The sequence below is a fragment of the Ptychodera flava genome, chromosome 21 (genome assembly GCF_041260155.1).
Source record: "Ptychodera flava strain L36383 chromosome 21, AS_Pfla_20210202, whole genome shotgun sequence".
Classification (NCBI taxonomy): domain Eukaryota; kingdom Metazoa; phylum Hemichordata; class Enteropneusta; family Ptychoderidae; genus Ptychodera; species Ptychodera flava.
Window position 1 is genome coordinate 25664957 of NC_091948.1, and position 16964 is coordinate 25681920.

Genomic DNA, 16964 nt, shown 5'->3' on the forward strand with positions numbered 1-16964 from the left:
AAAGTTACAGGGTAACTTGACTTAGTTGACGCGAAATCACACCGCGAGCAGGTAATGAGATTATAAAACGTTTAGATATTTAAGTAATTAAGCCAGCAATTAAATGTAATGAGTGAATAATAATTAAAAAAATCATACTATACGAGAACAAAGTGTAAAGGGTTTTAATAAACAATTTACCCCATGCGATCTCATAATGGAAGGCGAAAAGGCAATGTAATTACTGGTAAGAATTATATAAGGAGTACTGTCCTACTCTTACAACCATAGCGTGTCGAATTGACCTGAACGCAAGCTGAAGATTTGTCGGAGGCAACAAGATAGCGCCTGTGATACAGTCGTGCGTGGATATCTGAGGTAAGAACATCTTTCCATTGCAGTGGTCAGATGGGCCTTCTCGGTGATTCACGTTGACTAAAACAATTGAAGAGTCTCAAATTTCTTGCCTTATTGAACCATATTTTCAATGTTATCAGATTCTTTCGCTTATGTAACATAGATTTTTGTCTTTTACTACAGCAAAGTAATGAAGCATGACAATTGCCATACGTAGATTTTAAAGAAGTGGCGACAAAGGTGACTGAATTACGCATCGTTACACGATAAAGTTCTCTAATGCATTTCGCAATAATTAATCATCTTCAGTTTGGAATATCAGTCTTTCTTACATTGACGGTACATGATTGCCGCATTTATTCCAGCGCTAATGAAATATACAAATATCATATAGCTAGTCCAAATCTCAGTAACGATTTATAAGTTTGATATGATGGAATGGTGAGATGATTCGCTGTCCTGAACGCATATGTAGTCAGTATCTAAGATTGGCGAAAACGCGCCTTTTTGTGCTAATTTGTTGTTGTATTTGTTTGCGCAGACTTTTTCGAAGGGCTATGCCCTAAAATACTTCGAACAGAAACGCATAGTGTCGTAATACGAACATTCTTTTACCAATTCGAAGTAACGTATAAATTCTTCTCTTCTTGATCCTTGGGAGTCGAAATTGTTTGCATTCAAGCAAGGTTTGACTCAGTGCACAGGACTCAATCCGGGCTACTGAATAAACAAATTTTCCTTCATCGTACTTTAACCGTCGACGATTCTCTTTGTAGTCGACACCGATAACAAAGCGCTGAATGACAAATATCGTTAATATTTTATTACTACAGCAGTTACTTCATAGACAAGCTAGCTTAATAGCCACTGCCATGGGTAGCTTGCCATACTTGACGATCATAGCCTGTGCGTTGGCTATTCTGCTGACGCACAGCTCGGCTTTTCCGAGGTTCAAGGCCAAAACTTCGTTACAAGAGAAGGCCAAGCCGAAGATAAAAATTGATTCCGAGGTTAAGACCGTATTAAAAGAGAAAAGAGAGCCGAGCCGAAAAGCCCGTGAGTTACGTCCCAGCTTCGTAAAGCGTGACACTCAAGCCCCTCTCCTCCATGCTGACAAAGAGAGGATTGACGAAGAATACATCGTAAAACTTAGGGTAAGTTAACTCTCTTCAATATTATGAATATCCAAAGCTACGAACTATAATTTTCGTCGAAGATTTGCGAACTGAGCATTCATATCTTGCCTTCTCCGTTATAAGGACGACCTTACGGTTGAAGAACTTGCAGCATTCGAGGAAAGACTTCAGGCTTTGTGTGAGGAGAGGGGATTACACGTTGAATTTCATCTCAACATTACTGCCTTGATGAAAGGGTTTGTTGCAAAGGTTACAGGAGATGCACTTGACATTGTAAGTAAACAGTATGGATGGATGGATGGATGGATGGATGGATGGATGGATGGATGGATGGATGGTTGGATTGATGGATGGATGGATGGATGGATATGCGTATGTACGGACGGACGTACGGGCTTTCACGAATATACCTTTGCATGAGTAAATGAAGCACACAAATAAACTTCTGTAGGCAAAGATCATAAAAGTTTGAGTGACCGCGAAGGGCTTGTAGTTTTTTCCCGCATCGTTGCCTTCTCTATCTTCATTCGGCATCAAATGTAAATAGTAGCTGTTCTGCACCATTGCAATTTGTAGCTTCGCTGGATGGACGAGGTGGAATACGTTGAAGAGGACGAGGTTGTCCATGCCACGACCCCTTGGGGATTGGACAGAATCGACCAAGTAGGTCTCCCTTTGGACAACGTGTATTCTTCCTCTCCACTTGGTACGTATTGTGAGACAAACTACAAGCTTCCTCGATCTGCTCTCAGTGGTAAATAGGAAAATTTACGCAACCACACTCAAAGCCCTTCTGATATTCCTTAACCATTTGAGCGCCAAAGTCATTTTTTGTTGCCATTAAAAAATGTATCCCAGTCAATTTTTTTTCAGATATTTGCCAAAATTTTGATGAGAAACTGTAGCTAAGGAACTGTAATATCCGTTTGGTCAAAAATTATCCAAAAATGACAGAGAAAATCATAAAAATTGTTAAAATGTTGCACTAAAATTTTGGTGGGAAAAATTACAGCACTAAAAATGGTCGCCATTCCTGTGTTAACTCTGGGGGCAAAAATTAAATGTTCGATTTCCGAAAAACTAAGACGGTGAGAATTTTTCTTACTCCCAGAGCTTTAAAATGAAGTCACAACAAGGTAGATCAAAAAAGAATTTAAAACATTCTGTCCGAATATCGAACCCTAGGAGTATTATTCAGCAAACGTCTTAGCAATACATCGACAGCCATTTTCATGGTTCTCACGCACCAGTTGTGTCAATTTTCATATTTATCACTTTTCACCTAAGAATAGCTGAGGGCAAAATTTGGCTTTAAACGTCTGCTAGAATTGACATATGTAAGATGGAATTGAGATTTACACAACAATCTTAGTGAAGTCATGCTTCTTTGATACATTTCATAAATCATGGGTACCATTGAGTATTAATCTATGGAAGTCAATGGAATGGGAACAGACCGGTTTCTTTCTCAAATGTAGGATATCTTTGAGATGGCGGGAATCTACCGCGATTTTTCGCTTTTACCTAAATTGATAGTACTCAGTTTTATCCCTGAATACACGGAAAAGCCTTCACTTTCTGCGTTACTTTGTAAAATCAATGTGGGACAGGTTGTTCACTGCTTGGGGCGGCAATTTTGGCCAGCATTCTTACCTCCATCGCTGCGTTTATCGAGAATAGCACTGTATCCACATAAATTGCAGGTCATCGGGATACAAGAAGAGTTTCAAATGGGGGGGGGGAGGGGGCATTGTTCAAGCAAAAGCATGCATTTCTATTACACTTATGCCTTTGTTCAGGTAAACGTATGCATTTTTAGTGCATTTTGCGTTTATGTTGTCAATGACAGTTTTATCAAGACAACTGATCAAAGGGGGACTGACTATCGGGATGGGTATATACAAACGTACACATGGATTTCGTCACATGCACTATAGTACTCTGAAATAAACTTATTATATTCTTTTCCGTCATATTACTATATCCTGGTCCTATGAAAGAGGGCACTACTTACTCTATTGTATGCAGCAAAATTCTGTGAGCATAAAACTTTCACGCCACTTTGATGACATAATGTGCATAATTTAAATGTGCAGAAATTGTTTTCGAAAGAAAAATTTGAAAGAGTGTGATCTTATTACCGAAAGAATGAAAACGCGTACGATCTTTACTTAATGGCATACAGTCACCTGTAATCTAAATGTGCCCATATATGGTAAAAGGGGCGTTCCTTGGTATTCAAAATGCCCATGCGAGGGCGCTGCTTTTAAAAAGCGGCCACCCGCTTAAAATCTGTGATTGGTTAGATTGTCTCTTTCCATGGTAACTGTGGGAAAATTGGAACAGGTGACAGTATACATTTAATGAAACATTCAAATAGTTGTTAGTGACTGAGGTGTTTGCCTCGATGTCATCTCCTAAATATGATATTTGACGCAAGGTATTCAACTGTAAACTTCTCTTTCTCTACCAGGGGACGGTAGTGGAGTCAGCGTGTTTGTGCTTGATACCGGAATACGTTACTCTCACGTGGAGTTTGGACGGAGGGCGAAGTTTTTCTACGATGCCTTCAATGATGGCTACAATGTAGGTGGCGAATTTCCTAATGAAAGACAACACACATACCAATATTTTTAATTAGAATGGCCGAGCTGCAGCTAGCACCTGCGAGATCACAGGGAACTCAAGTCTCCGATGTTTTCTTGTTTTTTTTTGGTTTAGTTTTGTTTACGAACACATAATAAAGTACACAACAACATAACTGAAACATGGCGCGGTATGTTTGCTCAAAATAAAGCAGTAACTAGAAATATTAAGGATGTAAAAAGAACTTCATTGCTGATATCAATAATCAGCATTCATAACAGGTCACCTGATTGGTTCCGGTGAAATTACTACCCTACGATATGCCACGAAAACGTACCGGTACCCTACTTGATATTTGGTTCGAAAGGTTTAAAGACCGCTTGAAAATCGCCGTTTTTCGGCGTTGTGGAAGAATGATCAGTAAATATTGGTTCAGGATATGAAGTGTACTTATTGATGGTTCACAACTCGCCAATATTCTCGTCGTCGGTAGTACATTAGGCTCTGTTTTCTTGAGATGAAATTTGTGTGTGTGTGTGAGCCTAATTTACATCCCTTACTGACTGGAGGAAGGAATACTTGAATGTCTTTATCGGCGGCTTTCATTCTGCATTTTATGTTTATTTATTGCTTTATTTAATACAAGCATACATCTTCATATTTCAGTTATGTTATTTTACTCTAATTATGTATTCGTAAGTAAACAAAACAGCCAAACAACAAGAGAACACCAGAGACCGAGTTGCATGTGCTAAGATCGCTATATACTGCCTGGCGAGTCTGGTAAGAACGATAAAATGCAAAATGCAAATGAAAATGTCACCTGCATGCTAATATGTTTCTAGCAGTCGTTGGTGGTCGAACATTTCAAACGACCCGCTGAGATGACATTACATTTTACAGGGGGATGATTGCCAAGGGCATGGTACTCACTGCGCAGGTACTGTTGGTGGGAATACGGTCGGAGTGGCGCCTGGTGTTACCCTGTACGCAGGCCGTGTTTTAAGCTGTTCAGGTTCTGGGTCATGGAGTGGCGTTGTTGGAGGTGAGCTAAATCCCTATGAGCTGTATCTTCTTGCATTTTTTACGATAGGATGGTTTGAAATCAAATGAGGTAAAAGCCACATTAGCTGTATCAATTTTGCATTTTTTCGACACGATTGTTTGAAATCCAATGTAACTTACCTAAAAGTACTTAATTAAGTGTGACCATAGAAGGGTTTTCAAACATTGACGATGAATACACAACTACAGTTACTCTTGAGTAGAGTTACCGTGGCACAACTGAGATTTTTAACAACTAAATAATCTTCAAGTTGCAACTCAAATATGGCCGCTGCAAATGCACGCGTGTTAAGCGCCTGAGAATTGAAATAATGACATTTTCAAAGGCAATAATATGGCTGAATAAAAGCAATCCAAAACATCCCCGACTGAAGATTGGATGAGATATTTTGTTACAAGCAAAGTGCGAAAAGATACAGCTAGTCGGGCTTTAAATTGACGAAAACATTTTACATGATTGGAACTAATTTGGGATATTGGATATTCATATTTTTCCCAATTTCACGAACGTGTTAGGTGCCCCATAGCTGAATGTTGCAATATCATAAATTTCTCACAAAACAAGTAAATAACCTAAAAAGGAAAAGCAGATTACATTTGCAGATTAAACAGGCATTACTTCACCATCCAGTTATCCCAAATTAGTTCCAATCGTGTTATATTACGATTATGAGCGTGTGAACGACAATTGGTCAAATCTCATTTATTCTTGATGTCACATTTTGTTTGTTTTAATCTGTTGTCAGATGAGTATTAGAATTATTTGGTGAGAGTGTAATGCGCATGATCATATAGTATCAGTAGCTTATTGTGACGTCGCTGTTTAATCTCTGTGTCGTGGAATACTTATCAACAGCACAAGCATGGTTTGATAACGTCAAATTATTATAATACTTCCCTAAACCAGATTTGGTTTGCAGCTGGCTATAGCAAACTGTTCGCCTGTAACATCACACGCAGATTGTACTTCAAGATGAAATATTACGATGTGGTAATCATTGATATGTATAGTTGACGCTTTTATTGCATGTTTAAAGATGCCGACCAATATGGATGCTTGAACCCTCTTACGATGAACCGTCGACAAAACGTCTAAAAGTAAAAATACTACGGCACTGCCAGTGGAAGAACCGGCAGGCCTGTTAAACTTGTCCTTTCTACACTTATCAACGACTAAAATCATCTGCTATGAAAGCATCACTTAAACCTGATTTCATGAAATAATAATCAGGTCGTTTACGCTAATATACCCCTAGTAGTTGAACGCGTCAATGAGGTCCCCAATTCTTTACATGTTTCTGTCCCTTTTTTCTCATTCAACTTAAGCAATGGATGCAGTAGCCGCTTCGGGAATAAAACCAGGAGTGGTTTCCATGTCGCTTGGTGGTGGTAAATCCACGGCGATGAACGATGCTGTCAAGAGACTGACCGACGCGGGATACCCTGTCGTAGCGGCTGCCGGAAATTCTAATAGCGATGCATGTTCCTTTTCACCAGCATCAGCTCCCCAGGTATTCACGCTAGTGATATGGATTATGGGGTGTGACCTTATGCATCTTATGATAGAAAGTTAGTTCGCCCCTCTTACCTCAATTAAACGTTCAACCCTTCTCTTTCAAAGTCAGGAATGAAAATCCGGGGTATACCATGCAAAGTTTGGTCCAAGAAAAAACCACGACCCAATATTTGAAATTCAAAACGGCCTGCATCCCTGTGTTATCGCTATGGTGGGAAATAAAATTCCCGATTTTCACAAAACTAAGCCGTTTAAATTGAGTTTACTCCATAAGCTTCAAAATGAGCCCCCGCAAGTGGTAGGCCAAAAAGAATATTGTAAAAGTTTGAGTATCAGAATATCTGTCCCCGAGGCTTTACCTTAATTAGAAGAGAAAATCACAAATAATCGTTGTGAAGTTAACAAAACATCTCTAAGATGAAATAACGACATTTGCGTATGGTCTTCATGAAATAAAAAAGAAATTTGTCAAAAGACAGAGTTGAAAAACACCATAATAACAATATTGAAAATCTTCTTGCGCGCCCATATTCTACACTACCATATTCCATATCGGAAGTAGCTGAATCGCAGAAGCTTGAAAAGAAAGTACAAATTGTGTACGAAATTGTAACTCCAGGAAAGACACGGGGAAAAGGGTTTTACAGCCTACGGACAAGCTTAACATAAGTTTAACATATAGGAAATCAACCCCACGGTGAGGTGCGCCTGACCATACTGGTCAAAATATTTCTGCCATTACCTCTATTTGTCTGTCAAAATGCGCTTCATATTAAAGTCAGAAAAGTTGCCGTTCTTGTGTTTTTTGTAATGAATTTCGGAGTTCTCAAAATAGCTAAGAGACCAAAATACAGTTCTTGCATCGAGTGAACATCAAATAGAACCTCGCTTTTACTACAGCTCATCATCAGTTTATGTTTCTGGTAGGGACCAGTAAATATATGCTGCCATATAGAAAGGCAATGTTTTTGTCTCATTTGTAGCGTCTCTCGTATTTTAGACTACATGCAACACCTGCTCATGTATGTATTTTGGGTTTCGCCCATTTAGTTTTTGCCGAGTCCATAGCTGTCAAAATTCGATTATTAGAGGAAATGAATAAAACATTGCAGCACAGGTACACCTACCACTTAGTCAAGCAAATATACCGTTAAAACGTTATTTACATTATTTTATCTTCTATAATCAATTTTAAGGTTAAATGACTCAGCAAAAACTAAATGAGCGAAACCAAAAATACATGAGCGGTGTTATGCGCAGACTCAGATCACCGAATGTAACATAATGAATATAGTAATAACCATTTTCTATGTTTGTATATTCATTATTGATCAGGCAATAACAGTTGGCGCAACTACATCGTCGGACACTCTTGCTAGTTATTCAAACAAAGGCAACTGTGTCGATATCCTTGCCCCTGGTTCTGACGTTTACAGTTCTGCAAAGAATGGAGACTCTTCCTACACAACCATGAGTGGAACCTCGATGGCAACGCCTCACGTAGCTGGTCAGTATACAATGGTCATGAAATTATAGCAACTCAAATGACCTACCTTTGCCTCTTCAGCAACTCTGAAATCAGTGATTATGATAATCACGATATATTTCAAGTTCTGTGCTAATATAAAACAAAAATATCAACTGCATTACTTAGATTTCAACTCGTATTCAGATCTGAATATTCCCCTTCCAAAACACAGAATACAATCAAGAACACTATCAGAAAACGGTGAGATACCAGTCAAACCGTTAGATAAAGGGGAGCGGGATGACATTCTATACACTAATGATGACATGATAAGGAAGCGTCAAAAGCTACTCGTTAACCAGTGATTTCAAACAGAGTTTACAACTGACAACTTATAACACAGAAAAATACATTTTGACAGAAACGCACAACATTAAACATGCTGACGACCACATATATTTATCTCTCAATCGAGTAAAGACAATACGAACACGACCTTGAACACAACTGAACAAAAGACATCGTAGCTTCCAGAATGAAAGAACACACTTTTGGTGGGACAACATAGGAATGCATACAATCTGCCAATATACCACACAATTTATCCACTGAGCATGAACTTGAGGCGACTGATGAAGAAAGTCTGGCAAACTTTCGAAACATAGCGTTAAAGGATCGCAGTGGCGTACGCAGTCTCTCCACTCTGGAGCACAGACTGCACCTACACGCAGATTACAGCTGTGTTTCGCCGTGCCCAATCGGTTCTATACACCAGAGTGTGAAACAAAAAATGCGCACTACATTAAACGCAAATCACCAATATATGAACGATGTGTGGAGTTGCTTTCCCTTTACTAACTAATGGTGAACATTAAAATGAACGCCAGCTTTTGAGTATTTAGTGCATCATCATCATGCACCTCAAAGTCAAATATCAGAACGAAGCAGATCATAGAAATAGCAGTTTTCCTTGCATCGTGTGCGCCCATCACACACACACACACACCACACACACACACACACACACACACATATACATACATACACACACTTATATATGTGTGTCTGAATATGGTGTATGTATGTATGTATTATGTATGTATGTATGTATGTATGTATGTATGTATGTATGTATGTATGTATGTATAACTTGTAATTATATCACATTTCCAGGTGTTGCTGCGTTAATTCTTCAACAAAATCCTTCTTTGACGCCGGCCCAGGTAGCATCGATTCTGACATCTAGCGCTCAGTCAGGAAAAATCAGTCGGATTTGTAACAATTTAACACCAAACAAACTACTGCACATTCCAGATGATGTTAATCCACCCCCTCCAATCGAAGCCCCTCCACCTGATGAACCATTGACAGAAGGTAAGTCTGTGTGGAAAATATTGATACACTCTTGTCAAATTCTTACTCTTCAAATTTAACAATGTTCTAAAACTTTCACTGCTATGAATGAATGTAGCAAAAGAACAGACACGAGTCTCTCTCTCTCTCTCTCTCTCTCTCTCTCTCTCTCTCTCTCTCTCTCTCTCTCTCTCTCCTCTCTCTCTCTCTCTCTCTCTCTCTCCTCAAGACAAGACAAGACAATTTTGGTGCGGACAATTGTAAAGGTCGATGACAGTGCATCCTAGATGTGTAGATGCTGAGTTGACAAGCTAAACAGTTGGTGTCTCAACATTCTTGGGGAAGAAGACCAAATACTTGCAACTGGCATACAAAACAAATATAGTGAAAAAAATCATCAAAAGTTACAGCTAAAATGCGCATTAGGGACAGATAGTTGGACTATCAAATTCTACCAATTCTTTTCTTGTCTGCCTCTTTTTGGGGACTCATTTTAAAGGTCTTGAAGTCTTAGGTTTTTTTAGAAAATCGAAAGTTTTATTCACCCCATAGAGTAAACAGGTATATATGGTGGCCATTTTGTCAAATATTGGTAAATGTTATAAGTAATTTGTTTGTTTAGTTCCAAACTTTGCAAGATGACCCCTGATTTTTGATTCGGTAAAGCAATAATTGACACTTTCATTAAGGAAAGCTTGAGCAAAAGTATTTCTCTTTTGACGCGCAAAAATACCCTAACGCTTGTTATTCCATCATCTTGATTTTTATACAAATTTCGATGTCTCAAAAATGATTCGGTCCGGACAGCAAGCAAGGTTTACCCTCTTCAAAATGTTCATTTTTATGGTGAACGGTGTCATTTTCCCTTCTGCAGGTATATGCGAAAATACTTGCCGTTACGCCAACGACGGGGAATGTGACGATGGAGGAGACGGCTCATTATATAGTATTTGTGCTTATGGTTCTGACTGTGGTGATTGTGGAATTCGTCCTAATGACCCGTCCTGTGGTAGGTATTTTTTACGGTATAATTTGCCTTTGGACAGATATATTCGACCTCTCAAACATTTACAATATCCTTTTGACCAACCTGCGGGGCTCATTTCGAAGATTATGGAGTAAAGAAAGTTTTCACCTGCTTAGTTTTGTGAAAATCAGTCACTCGCCCAATTTAGGTAACACAGGGATGGCGGCCATTTGAATTAGATTTGTTTCTCTAGTGCCAACATTTGCTTGGTGACCCCCAATTTGTATTCTTCATTTTGAAAGAGAATGATTGAAAGTTTGCATGAGAAGAGTTTGAAACAGCAAAATGAGGAATTTGAGAAGGATAATTCATAGATATCTTCAGGGTGATTTCAAGTTGCTGTAGTAAAATAAGCTACGATGGCATTCCTTTACAAAGATCAGTGAATACAGTTTGGCTATCCAACAAAGCAGTCGGATTAATACCGATAAAAAAAGTTGGAATATTTCGAATTTGATTTCTTATCCTGTCCACATATATTTTTTCGTTTCGAGTGGCTGAACATGCGTATCTTCAAAAACATAATATTTTTTCACGTTGTCATGCATACTGTTTTTGCAAAATATTTAATCCCCAGGATAAAATAAATGCACTGTCGTCTGCCGCAGTCTTTTTGTACCACAACTCCAAAGATCTTACACTGAAGCACTACACTTCTATTACCATGGAGATTGTGCATTATTTGTTACAAACTCTGTTGCGTTGGCAATAAAATGAATCAGAGAGCATTCTGTATTCATAGTAAACACCTATTACATGTACCTGGTCATGAGGGACTGTAGTGCCCGTTTATTACCCCAAGGGGCCGTGGGTTACCAGAAACACATCGCTATTCCCCGAGGCCGTAGGCCGAGGGGTAAAGCGATGTGTTTCTGGTAACACACGGCCACGAGGTTATAGGTGTTTTATAACACACCACACGCTAATGTTGTATTATGATGTAGTTTTTAATGTGTTTTGATATTTTGCACCGCAACAATCCATTGTGACAAGTTTACATGGCGATATTTCTTCAAAAAATATTCTATGCATACCTCTAGCAACATCCTTGGTTGCATTTGAATCTTTTTCGTCGATGAGGTCGTTCAAGTTCCTGGAATGGAAAATCTATCTGTTTTAGAGAGAGGCTTGTCGCTCATCCCGGGCGCACATCACGTTCTTGTCACCCGCCATTGTTTCAAAGCTTCAGACGACACTGCGGTCACTTTTCCAAATTTGGTCAAAACTATTTCCCCGGAGAAATAGTTTTTCAAAACTACCCTCTGATGTCACTTTTGTCGATTCAGTGGGCACCAGACGTATGTATTTTCTCGTAACGAGACGTATTCTGGCGAATGGCGACACGGAATGAGCATGTGGCGTGTTATAATGGTATATATATGAAAATTAAACTTAAAATTAACAAATACTACAAATTACCTACCAAAATGATGAAACATATGACCCAAAAGAGCAGAGCCATTGATAGTACCGAGAACTGCTGTATTTTCTTTTTGATGCCCCCTTTCATCACATCATTCTTTCTTGCTTCTTTCTTGTCTTACCCGATGCTGCCGTTTCCTTACACTCCCACAAAGTGTGAGAATACCTGCCATTACAGTGGAGATGGCCAATGCGATGACGGTGGACCTGAACCACTTCTGCAAGTACAGGACAGACTGTGAGGACTGTAGACCCGTCTATAAACGTAATGATGACGAAAGGTGGAAATGGTCTATTGTCTTCCAGAAAACTTTGATTCCTTTCAATGTTGACATAAATCGCCATAATAGACACCGTTACTTTATGTATTTAGCTTAGAAAATAAAGGTATTATTATTGCACTCGCATTATCTCTTCGGTCTCCTTTCTGTTCCATGATGCTTTTCGCGCCAATGACTTTACGACATAGTTTACGACAACAAACAATCCTGTGGGATAACAAAAAAAAGAGTCTATGCACAAATCTTGTTCTTCATGTTCTTGGGTGAGATTTAAAAGGAGAGTGAAGGACTATGAAGGACGATACTTCTGGATACAGAATATGATGAGAACAACATTTTCAGTCAAGAATTGAGTGAAGAACCGTGTAGGGCCTATAAACCTTTCAAGAGTAGGGTGATGGACTGTGTTTCCGTACAAAATGGGTTGAAGGCCAGCATTTTCACTACTCATTAGGCAAAGGACAGTATTTTCACTGTAAAATAGAAGGACAGAATATAGTGAAGGACATTAGCTGCATGAAAGTGTAGGTTGAAGGACTATTTTCACTACAACATGGGGTGAAAGAGTATTTTTATGACAGAATGGGTGGAAGGACAGTATTTCGCTGCAAACCATGTCAGAAGACATGTTATTCGTTCAATATGAATAAGTTTCCGTGTTTTTAGGTTGTTTGTGAAATTTGTTTGATATGGGTCACTGCACTTCGTCCCGAAATCATTGCCACTGAATGACATTGATTGGACAAAAGTGGGAAAGTGGGTCAAAAAGTTTAGCTGTCATAGCACAGGGGAGCCAGGCAAACAAAACAAACAAACAAACAAACAAATAAAATAAACAAAATATACAACATACAAAGAGGCATACAAATACATAAATAAATTACAAACAAAAATACAGACAAACATAAACAAACAAACAATATCATGAATAAATAACAAACATACAAACAATAACATCTATATTTATATTCTATCTATCCTATATATATATATATATATATATATATATATATATTATATATATATATATATATATAATGTTATAATGTGTGTGTGTGTGTGTGTGTGTGGTGTAAGAGACAACAGCATATCGAAAAAAAGACTGAAATAATTACTGAAGCGCTCATGCCAAATATTCTACCACGGCGGTATCACTCTTTTCCTTATACTTCGATAGGGAAGAGTGATACCGCCGTGGTAGAATATTTGGCATGAGCGGTTCAGTTAATTATTTCAGTCTTTTTTTCGATATGCTGTTGTCTCTTACACCACACACAACATCATATATATATATGTATGTATGTGTATTATATATATATATATATATATATATATATATATATATATATATAATATATATATATATGTATAGATAGAATATAAATAAAATTTCCTGCGGTTCGTTGTATAGCGGAAATGCTTGTCTGAACGTCGTAGTGACAGCCAATCAGAGCTAAGGCGTTTGTTGGTCACGTGTTTAGGGGTATTTAACGTAAGCCAGGTGTTTAGGCTGACCATTCTAGGCCAGCACTCACTGCTTGTGCAGCCACTTTCAGTATTCTCGTCTTTTTCTTCGCTAACGGAATTTGAGACATGGCAGCATCCGATTTGTCAGGTTTTGAGGACTTAATCCAAAAGCAAGTTTCAGAAGCCGTGTCCCAAAAGAGCACTCAACTTTTGGGTGATCTTGAGAAGTTGATGACTTCTCGGCTTGATTCGCTCAAGAACGATCTAACTGCTAATCAGAAACTTCTAGCTGACACTCAGTTAACAGCGGTCAGAGATATGAAGAATTCGGAGGCTCCGTCCTTCCGTAAGAAGTACTGTGAGGAGCAATTTAAGTACAACCAGAGAGTTGCCGACAAAATGGATGAAGCTGCTCGTCAGTTGGACGAAATCAAAAGTGATCATCCTAATCTACAAGCGGCGAAAGTTCAGATTGCGGAAGGTAGGAAGCTGGTGGGTCATAGACAGAAATTGATTCGTTTGGCGGATAATGAAGACTTGGGTTGGCGAGTGGTTAACGAATATGAAACCCACGAACTTGCGGAGGACTCCGATGACGAAAAGAGGATCTACAAGGCAGTTGCTCGGGCGCAGAGGAAATACAAGGAGGAATCCAGGAAGCGTCGAAACAAGAAAAGTTTCTATCTCGGAAACCGATGGAATCCGTATTCGGAGTCTGCATCAACGTCTACCCGAGCCGGAGGGGCGTCTAAGGCGTCGCTTGATCAGGGCGGTTATAGGAAACCTGGCACGTGTTTCGCATGTGGGAAATCAGGTCATTGGCGCTCAGAGTGCCCGTTGGTACAGGAAGCCAATAAGATAAGTACCACCTTTTCTCAAAATGAGGTTAGTCGTACATGTAGTGACTTTTCGTTTTTTTCTGGGTTTTCAATTGCCGCCTTGAATTTCGCAGATGACGGTGAACCGTTCGGTAGCGTGGTAGCCAACTCTGATGTAGATTTCGTTAACGAACTTTCTGTTTTAGTTAACGAGTTAAAGTGTACGGACGTTATTGCCGGGGCACACAATGATAAGGACGTACAGGCTGCCCTGTCTGAAGTTACGGTAAGTCCGGTTGGAAGGCTGAAAACAGCTTCAGCGTTTTGGAAATCAGCTGGGGCCAACTCTTATGTATTGGATGTTATTCGCAATGGGTACAAGTTACCTTTGAAGGATGTTCCCGGTAAAGTATTTCTGGACAACAATAGGTCTGCTAAGAGACACGCTGATTTCGTCGAAGCAGAATTGGGTAAGTTATTAGCTAAGGGCTGTGTTGCAGAGGTTGACAGCGTGCCTCGTGTTGTGAATCCTTTGACGGTAGCAGTGAACAAGGTAGGTAAGAAACGATTGGTGCTTGACTGCAGGCACGTAAACTTGTTTTTGTACAAGTTCAAGTTTCGGTTAGAGGGCGTAGATATTGCTCGACAGATGTTCGGAAAGGGTACACACCTTTTTTCTTTTGATATAAAGTCCGCTTATCATCATATTGAAATTTTTGGCGGACATTGGCAGTATCTCGGCTTTGCCTGGTCAATTGACGGTGTGCTACGTTACTTTGTTTTCAAAGTTTTGCCGTTTGGGATTTCCACAGCGCCGTATATCTTCACCAAAGTTACCGTACCATGGTGAATTGGTGGAGGAGTCAGGGTATCAAGGTAATTATGTACATTGATGATGGCATTGGGGGCGATGCAGACATGGATGGCGCTTGCCAGGCAAGTGCGCAGGTAAGGGATGATATCGGGAAGTTTGGTTTCCTGCTAGCTCCAGAAAAGTGTCAATGGCAACCCCAGGTCATAGTGGGATGGTTAGGTCACATATTAGATATGATCCAGGGAATGATTTTCGTGTCCGACGACCGAATTAGCAATCTAGAAGGGAAACTGAAAGGCGTTATCCAAGCTATTGCTTCAGGTAAGACGTGTTTTCGGGCAAGGGATCTTGCTGCTATCATTGGTCATATCATCTCTATGCAAGGGGAATAGGACCGCTTGTACGTCTCCGTTCACGTTATATGTATACTTGCCTTGAGCAAAAAGCTGGTTGGGACTCTATTGTTGTCGTCAATAGTTTAGTTTTAGACGAGATGATATTCTGGTTGAAGAATGTACGTGAAATGAACGGGACGGCGCTGATTGGCAGTAGCGACCATGCTATGCGCGCATTTAGTGACGCATCAACTGTTGGTTACGGTGGGTATATTGTGAACGTTGGGCAAAGTGAAACCATGGGTCGGTGGTCGACTGTGGAAAGCCTGAAAAGTTCTACATGGCGAGAGCTTGAGGCTGTGTATCGCGTTATGCGGAATAACGAGAATTGCCTAAAAGGGCAAAGCGTGCAATGGTGCACTGATAACCAGAATGTGGTTCGTATACTGCGAGCAGGCAGTTGCGTGTCAGAGTTGCAGGAGCTGGCACTGAAAATATATGATTTTTGTCGAACATTGCAGTTAGACATGCTGCAGAGTGGGTACCGAGGGAACACAATAGGTACGCCGATTGTCTGAGTAGGCGCACAGACCCTGATGACTGGGGTGTACAGGTAAGTGTGTTCAAGGCCCTGGATATGAGTGGGGTCCTAGCTGCAAAATTGTAGCGCTACGGTGAGGCGGTCGGTGATTTTTGGTTTTTGCGACTTCGCTCACCAGTAGCGCTACAAGCCGATGGCCCTGGGGAGTATCATATAAGCGCGTCGTACTCGACCAGGCGTTTTGATGTGGATGCAACATATTTACTGCATTTGGTCGTACCGATTTATCACTACTGAAGACTAAACAGTATACTGCACTAATTTTGTCATTTATGGGGTTTGGAATTTGTTCAAACACGACGATCGCGTTCTGAAAACATTGAGCGTGGGGCGTCGGTGTTTGTGGGAGCCGCCATTACCGGAGTTGGTAATGACGGCTACCAGAAATGTTTCGGAACGCGATCGTCGTGTTTGAACAAATTCCAAACCCATAAATGACAAAATTAGTGCAGTATACTGTTTAGTCTTCAGTAGTGAAAATCGGTACGACCAAATGCAGTAAATATGTTGCATTCCACATCAAAACGCCTGGTCGAGTACGACGCGCTTATATGATACTCCCCAGGGCATCGGCCTTGTAGCGCTACTGGTGAGCGAAGTCGCAAAAACCAAAAATCACCGACCGCCTCACCGTAGCGCTACAATTTTGCAGCTAGTGGGGTCCTTACTCGGTGGATAGATTTGCCACTGATTACAATGCCAAGTGTGCAAGATTTAATTCTTTGTATGGTGTCCGGGT

The 16964-nt window shown here is 40.0% G+C and overlaps 1 protein-coding gene across 1 annotated transcript; it reads left to right on the forward strand.

Annotated features, from left to right (window-relative positions):
• The first annotated feature begins 1149 nt into the window (after window positions 1-1149).
• On the forward strand, window positions 1150-12316 carry LOC139121844 (extracellular serine proteinase-like). The gene is made up of 10 exons (XM_070687061.1): window positions 1150-1490; window positions 1596-1745; window positions 2049-2178; window positions 3946-4058; window positions 4962-5103; window positions 6450-6634; window positions 7975-8146; window positions 9281-9481; window positions 10335-10469; window positions 12065-12316. Exons 1-10 carry the CDS (start codon window positions 1209-1211, stop codon window positions 12067-12069), a joined length of 1515 nt encoding a protein of 504 aa, XP_070543162.1. The 5' UTR covers window positions 1150-1208; the 3' UTR covers window positions 12070-12316.
• The last annotated feature ends 4648 nt before the right edge of the window (window positions 12317-16964 follow it).

What these genes read in the sequence shown, in the direction of transcription:
- LOC139121844 (XM_070687061.1), top strand. Translation starts at nt 1,209, where the DNA reads ATGGGTAGCTTGCCATACTTGACGATCATAGCCTGTGCGTTGGCTATT. An exon ending in GTATTCTTCCTCTCCACTTG is followed by an intron (nt 2,179 to 3,945) that starts GTACGTATTGTG and finishes TTTCTCTACCAG; the next exon opens with GGGACGGTAGTGGAGTCAGC. An exon ending in ATGGAGTGGCGTTGTTGGAG is followed by an intron (nt 5,104 to 6,449) that starts GTGAGCTAAATC and finishes ATTCAACTTAAG; the next exon opens with CAATGGATGCAGTAGCCGCT.